The 8301-nt window shown below is 34.6% G+C and overlaps 1 protein-coding gene across 1 annotated transcript; it reads left to right on the top strand.

The window, feature by feature from the left end:
• The first annotated feature begins 3933 nt into the window (after positions 1–3933).
• On the top strand, positions 3934–8003 carry LOC140864747 (uncharacterized). The gene is made up of 7 exons (XM_073269090.1): positions 3934–4130; positions 4273–4304; positions 5627–5724; positions 5800–5882; positions 5979–6056; positions 6138–6236; positions 7473–8003. Exons 1-7 carry the CDS (start codon positions 4029–4031, stop codon positions 7761–7763), a joined length of 783 nt encoding a protein of 260 aa, XP_073125191.1. The 5' UTR covers positions 3934–4028; the 3' UTR covers positions 7764–8003.
• Positions 8004–8301: the final 298 nt, after the last annotated feature.

Genomic DNA, 8301 nt, shown 5'->3' with positions numbered 1-8301 from the left:
TTTGGACAGCAACTTCAAAACATCTTGAATTTCTTTCTGAACGTAAAAATCGGATTTAGATCTTTTAAATTTAAATTTGATTTTTCGAACAAAGCTGCTCCGTAATTAACTCTTCAAAAATCCATTTTCCTACAAAATCAACCCGAGGAATAAAATACACTAGCATGCACTAAAACACATAAAAACAATATGAATGCACATAAAATAGATATAAACCTATCACGAAATAATGCACATAAAATGCACTCATCAAAGCCCTCCCCCCCCCCCCCCAATTCTAATCAAATTTGAATGCATTAAGTATTTGTGAAAATTCAGTTTACACCTAAACCGCACACTGAAACCGAATTCTATTTCTAGTCGGTTTTACCATGTGTTGATTATTAAACTGATCAAAATCAATCTCTCCTCTGTCGATTTGGAATCGATTAACATGCAAGCAAACAATTGATCAGGCTATTCACAAGACAAATATAAATTTAACAATCATTAAAATAAAATCAAGTCTGAAAAATCCCAAACAAACATCCAAGTTTTTTACATAAATTTGTTCGGCTCAATCACGGCGTCTTGGTTGAAGAAAAACTACTCAATAATTGAAAACAATAATTCAAAAATAAAAAGAAAAAGAAAAGAAAAGAGAAATCTTCTCTCCCAAGCCTTGTAGCCTCCTCCCTTGTGTTGTCTCCGTTCTGGAACTTCGAAACCCCCAAAAATATGATATATCTTCTATTTATAGTGTCCGGATCCCGTACCAATTAATTTCCTACGCAACAAGTAATTTTCCGGACTCAAAATTCTTCCGAATTCGCGCTCAAGCGAGTAGAAATCTCGCTCGAGCGCGCAAAATTAAGCAATATTCTGGAATTGTTACTCGCGCGCAGGCGAGTTCAAATCTCGCTCGCGCCACACAATTTATGCTGCGAGCGACGATTTTGAAAAATTCATATCCGGAGTTCTAGCTGTCGGATCGAGCTGAAATTTGGACAGCAGCTTCAAAACATCTTGAATTTCATTCTGAACGGTAAAAATAGGATTTAGATCTTTTAAATTTAAATTTGATTTTTCGAACAAAGCTGCTCCGTAATTCACTCTTCAAAAAGCCATTTTCCTACAAAATCAACCCGAGGAATGAAATACACAAGCATGCACTAAAACACATAAAAACACATAAAAACAATATGAATGCACACAAAATAGATATAAACCTATCACGAAATAATGCACATAAAATGCACTCATCAATGCGAGCGACGATTTTGAAAAATTCATATCCGGAGTTCTAGCTGTCGGATCGAGCTGAAATTTGGACAGCAGCTTCAAAACATCTTGAATTTCATTCTGAACGGTAAAAATTGGATTTAGATCTTTTAAATTTAAATTTGATTTTCGAACAAAGCTGCTCCGTAATTCACTCTTCAAAAATCCATTTTCCTACAAAATCAACCCGAGGAATGAAATACACAAGCATGCACTAAAACACATAAAAACAATATGAATGCACACAAAATAGATATAAACCTATCACGAAATAATGCACATAAAATGCACTCATCAAAGCCCTACCCCCCCCCCCCCAATTCTAATCAAATTTGAATGCATTAAATATTTGTGAAAATTCAGTTTACACCTAAACCGCACACTGAAACCGAATTCTATTTCTAGTCGGTTTTACCATGTGTTGATTATTAAAGTGATCAAAATCAATCCCTCCTCTGTCGACTTGGAATCGATTAACATGCAAGCAAACAGTTGATCAGGCTATTCACAAGACAAATATAAATCTAACAATCAATAAAATAAAATCAAGTCTGAAAAATCCCAAACAAACATCCAAGTTTTTTACATAAATTTGTTCGGCTCAATCACGGCGTCTTGGTTGAAGAAAAACTACTCAATAATTGAAAACAATAATTCAAAAATAAAAAGAAGAAGAAAAGAAAAGAGAAATCTTCTCTCCCAAGCCTTGTAGCCTCCTCCCTTGTGTTGTCTCCGTTCTGGAACTTCGAAACCCCCAAAAATATGATATATCTTCTATTTATAGTGTTCGGATCCCGTACCAATTAATTTCCTACGCAACAAGTAATTTTCCGGACTCAAAATTCTTTCGAATTCGCGCTCGAGCTGGTATAGATCTCGCTCGAGCACGCAAAATTAAGCAATATTCTGGAATTGTTACTCGCGCGCGGGCGAGTTCAAATCTCGCTCGCGCTACACAATTTCTGTTGCGAGCGACGATTTTGAAAAATTCATATCCGGAGTTCTAGCTGTCGGATCGAGCTAAAATTTGGACAGCAGCTTCAAAACATCTTGAATTTCATTCTGAACGGTAAAAAATCGGATTTAGATCTTTTAAATTTAAATTTGATTTTTCAAACAAAGCTGCTCCGTAATTCACTCTTCAAAAATCCATTTTCCCACAAAATCAACCCGAGGAATGAAATACACAAGCATGCAATAAAAAATATAAAAACAATATGAATGCACATAAAATAGATATAAACCTATCACAAAATAATGCACATAAAATGCACTCATCAAAGTTGAAAACAACATTTTTACAACGACGAAAAGTTGAAATATCAAGTTTGAAAGCTGAAGGAACTAGAGTAATGCCGAAAAAATAGAACTAAAGTGATTGAACTAAAAATAAAAGTAGAAATTTGAAGCTTGAAATTTGAAGTTGCAGAGATTTTCTCTGTTTTGTTGATGATGAGTTGTTGATTTTTTGGAGATCGTGATTTTGGATTGATTATATCTTTTTAAACTTTAGTTCTCCGAGTGAGTTCCTACAACAACTGTCTACATCCACTACTAACCCACTAACTAAAACACTAACAACCATGCTAACTACCTCACTAACATGTAACTTCTTTGACTTGATCTTCCTTATCTCATTCCACTTTCTTTTCCGAGTTGGTTCCTCGACTACCCAGGTTGTTGACCAATTTCATTGCAGTTCCTGCAGCCTTCTTGAGCCTTAATTCACCAAGTTCCATCGTTAAAATGCTAAATAGATTAAGTGATGAATTAATGAGTCAAATTAATTTATAGTACAAACACATACCAAACATAATATTAACTATCAAATACACTATACATCTTTCCTTATCAGCCACTTATCGGGCTAATTGCATTCACACCCTCTGTGAAAAGTCTAAAAAGCATAAAACCCCTTAAGAAATATTAATAGGCTAATGCATCCCTCAGTTTTTTAAAATGTAGCACATTTCACCCCTATGTTATAAAAACTCGGACACATTTATACCCTCTCATAGGGGTTTTTATGCTAATTTTTTTAAAACATAAGGTCTAACATGCTATTAATTTTACACAGGGGGTTTTATGCCTTTTAGACTTTTCACAGGGGGTGTGAATGCAATTAGCCCGCCACTTATCATTCAACTTATAATAAGTCATTTAATAATCTCATTTTTGTACCAAACGGAACCACTTATCAATCAACTTATAATAAGTCATTTAATAATCTCATTCTTGTACCAAGTGGGTAGAGATGACAATGGATCGGGTCTAAACCCGACCCCGTATTAAACCCGTCCCGATGGAACGGGTCTAAACCCGGCTAAGCGGGTTGACAAACGGGTCCGGGGTGGATACCAAATTTGGCCAAACCAACCCCGGACCTGCCTGCCAAAGTATATATATAAATTTAAAATATACATGTATATATGTAAATATAAAAAATATATGTAATATTAATAATATATAATTATATTTTTATATTAAATAATTAATATTTTATTCAAAATTTAAGTGTATAATATTATTGGATTGAAATGAATTTATTTTATTATAATATGTTTAGCATAAAAATATATTGTTATAATATTTTTTTTACTGTTAAAAATTTATAAATTTTAACTTAGAAAGATTTACACATTGATAAAAATAATCCAACTGATCAGTTTTCGGCCTCGGTTTCCATCAGATAATTACAAGACTGAAGAGCGTTCTGAATCTAGAGGCGGCGAACGAGGATGTGTACTTGATCCATCGGATTTATATCTATGGCTACAAACATGAACAACAATGCGGGTTCCTTGTTGCTGCCGGAGATCGGGCCAGATGGACTCGCCCGAGAATCTCCGGTCATCGCCTACACAGAGAAGGTTTTTCGCTATTTCAATCACACATTCAATTCCGCTCCCAAAATTTTGATTTATGGTGTAGTAGATTTTTTAATTGGTATGAAACCGTGGACATAATGTACTGATTTTTTATGTTTGAGTTTGTGTTTCTATTTAATTTTAGGTGATTGAGCAAGAACAGCTTCAATTGAGGAAGTAAGTTGACTTTCTGTTTCTTCTTCTTGTTTTTTTTTTTTTTAAATATATATCTGTTCTGGGTTTCAGAGACCAGTCAGAATTGTTAATTAAATTCTACTATATATGATTGAAAAACAGGATAGCAAACATACATGAAAATTTACTTCCTGATCTTTTTGTTTGGACGTATTGTTTTGTTCTCTGATATTCCTGTGCATTTTAGTAATTGGTAAAAAATCATTTAAATTGAGATAAAACTGTATACACAAGGAAACGGTTAAATCGGAAGCTAATGTCTGTCTGTTAGATACTTTATATCAGATAATTTGTTCAGTTTAAGTTGTATTGATTGGAAAAGACATCAAGTGCAAGGATGAAAACATACAGGGTGCGAAAAATAAGCACGGCTTCTGCAGATCCTAGCAACCAAGGCATGTTCTTGATCATAAAAGATACTTTGGTTAGAGTTTTTATATCTATCTTCAAACCATTGAATAGGTGCTTCCGTGCTTACCGGATCATAACTTAAATGGAAAGACCCTCGACATGCAATGCCACTATTGACAAATTAAATGAGATCACCGATGATGTTATTATACCATGCAGAAGTTTGACACCAACTTCCATGATTTGACTGCTGAAATGAATTGTTGGAGTAAATGATTTCCATTTTCAGTTACGTCTATGCAAGATGCGGATATGTTTTATCCTTTATCGTGTAATCTAAAAGGTCCTTCGAACTTCGAAGTATGTCTTTGGACAAAGAAGATTCTTTTTCATCAGTCAGGGTGGGGAATTCATTTTTCATTTTTCATTTTTCCTGTACAACATTCTACTGGAACTTGTCAATTAGATTTTTAACATCTGGTAATACTATAGTAGGTGCTCCTTTCAAATATCTTTATGAAACCGGAGGATGCAAAAAAGCCAACATTAAATACAGCTTTCTGAAGGACCAACCTTATATATGCCTCTACTATTGCTGCACAGTAGCAGATTTATACGAATACATTTTATGCTTGCTGTTCTCTTATGTTTCAATGCATCATCTCACCAGATATCAGAATATATGTTTGACAATCATTAAACGTTAATGTAAAACGTTCAAATTTTGGAAACTTTCATTAATTTATGTTTGACAACGATTAAATGTAGAAGTAATACCTCCAAAATTTGGAAACGTTCATTCCTCTATGACTATGATCAATTGGCCTATCCTGGAAACTGGTTGAAATTCCCGCTTCTTTGTTGACAAGACATCAGATTTTATTATAAGGTGTATGGCTTACCTGGATTACTAAAATATTGTTTCATATATTTGGAAAATTTTGGGGTATCAGATACATTGACGAGAATTATTCGAAGATTCGTGATGTTGAACGGGAACTAGCAAATCTCAACATGGAAATGAAGCTAACTTCTGGGCCAAAGAAAGCTGGTAGAGCATTATGTGGCAATTGAATAGATTCCATTGATTTGCTTATTATTGATTCCTTTTGTTTCACATTATCAGCGCTTGAACACATGCGAAAGAAAATTGAAATGTCTACAGAGAGAGTTCGTGCTGCTAAGCTGAAAGAAGAACAAGCAAAACTGGTAAATCTATCTCTCTATCTCTCTCTCTTTCTCTTGTGATCATAGTATGCATGCACATGAACTGACTGGTGGAAGAAATACTCCTTTTATCACTAGGTCTGGGAAGCAGCAGCAAAAACTGTGCAGGATGAGGAAGCTATGAAACAGAAGCTTTGTGAAGATTTGAATAATCTGGTGCATATAAATACAGAGACCATTTATTCTTACATTTGTATTTTATTTTTATTTTTGTGTGAGAAACAATAATTCTTTCAGGTTCAGGAGAGCAGTAATGCCCAGTTCACCAGACTGGAGGAATTGAAGCGCAGGCTGGAGGCTTTGAACCCAAGCAGATCTTCTACTCATGTTTTCCATGTAAGATTCTTGTCTGCGTCCTGTAGAATTTTCGTGATTTGTATGTGTCTTGGCTATCTATATGTATTTTTTGTGGGATCCTGCACATTATCTGTGAGTACTTTGTGAGAAGGAACAGTAATATATAATTCCCTACAAAGTTTGATGTTTAGTTTGTACATGACAGCTGATGAAATAGAATTGGCAAAACACAAAACTGATTGCAGAAAAAGATCTCATAAAGATTTATGGAATGAAATATCTCTATGATTTTACATTCATATTCAATTAACATAATAATTAGACCTATTGTTCATTTTAACTGCTTACATGTCAGAGAAACTACAACAGAAGTGGACCCATTTACTCGAAAGAGCATAGGTGAGCCCCGCAGCCCAGGAAGGAGGCTTAGTTTACAAGACATAACAAGAGAAGGATCAAGGCCCAAGTTAGGAGCCCAAAGTTAGTTACAATGCACGTGGAAGAGGGACAAGGGGAGAAAATTAGATGTGAAGGGATGAGAGAAACTAGTTCATTCTGTTAATTTGTTCGAGTGTTGACACTAGTTTTTGCTAGGGAGGGGAACAAAATCCTTGTTCAGATGCAATTCTGGGAAAGATATTATTAACATATGCCATCATATTTCTGCTTCTTCATTTTATCTTCTGTTCTCCATTGTTGGTTCGGTAGGAATTTTTTGATTACAATGTTACAGTTCTTTTGTATTAAATGATGAACTAGATTAGATATACTTTGAGTTAATATAGCAGAACGTGAGTAGAAAAGCGACCATAGAAGTTATTCTGTTACCTTACTGAGAAGTGAGATAAGAAATTAAGCCTAAAAGGCACATGGGGATTAATTAAAAATTTTGGTGGGGTTGTAGTATTATTTGAAAAGTATCATATGGATTTTGTTGGGCATATAGTGTTATTTAGGAAATATGACATGGATGTTCATTTTTTTTTGCACTGATTTGCATTTCTGATGCATAATTAGTTTTTGATGAAAATATTCATATGGTTTTTTTGATGCCATCAACAATTGCAATTGCAATTGCATTTTCGAAATTCTTTGTATAAATTATGAAGATTTTATTGTGTTCATTATTGTAATTATAATCACTGGTTTTTCCATATTTAACGTACAAATTATTTTTTCATTGATTACGTGACTCAGTGATGCATCAGTTTCATAGTTTTTCAGGAGTATAACTGTAAATAATCTTTTGACGTTAGTTTTAATAATAATATGTAGGATGGGAATCAAGCACCAGCTCAGATTATTACAACTCAAGTTGGTTCTGCAGTTCCAGCCACATCAGAGCCAATCAGTGGATCGGAGGGTAGTACATCCAATAAAGATTATGCTGGTAACTCCCATGTAAATGTCCAAAACCAACAGCCTTCTAGTGATGTAGAGGGAAGAGGGAAGAAGAAAGGTATGATTCAAGGAAGAGTAAGAGGAATTGGAGCTATACAGAAAGGTAGAGGTCATGCTGCGCCTGGTTGGACAGGAGCTGGTTTTGATGTAGATGGTCGGGGTTGAGAGAAACACTTTGTGAATATATATTCTGTTACTAGAAGCGTTTGACTGGAGATGCACTGTCTTTCAATCAAGTGTCGTCTCTATGTTTTTATTATTTATGGGATTGGTTCTAAAATCTTCATCCCAACTTAACAGGTTATTAAAGTTTACACTGAGAAGAGCATTTACATTGAATCAAGAACTCTATAGCATCTAGTGAGAGTTTCACGTCAGCGTTGTTTCTGGCAAACTTTTATCTTTTGTTGTCTCCTCCTAGATCCAGTGAGATAAAGTAGTTTATCTCATGAACTTCTGTGTTAATTTATGCATTGAAATTTATGATTTCCTTCTGTCTGCAAATATGGCTGGGCATTTAGAACAACGGACTTGGACGACTATTTATTTGAGCTGGACATGAGAATGATGGATCAGACGATTGTTACTTGTTTTAGCGAATGATGGATCAGACGATTGTTGTTTTATCGAAGAAACAACCACCAATTTGATGCTTAAAGACTTTCGACTGATCAGTCTATGCAATGTTTGTTACAAGATTGCA

The sequence above is a fragment of the Henckelia pumila genome, chromosome 4, assembly GCF_033568475.1.
Source record: "Henckelia pumila isolate YLH828 chromosome 4, ASM3356847v2, whole genome shotgun sequence".
NCBI lineage: Eukaryota > Viridiplantae > Streptophyta > Magnoliopsida > Lamiales > Gesneriaceae > Henckelia > Henckelia pumila.
The sequence above is the reverse complement of the archived record's forward strand: the minus strand, read 5'-3'. Positions and strand labels throughout refer to the sequence as shown.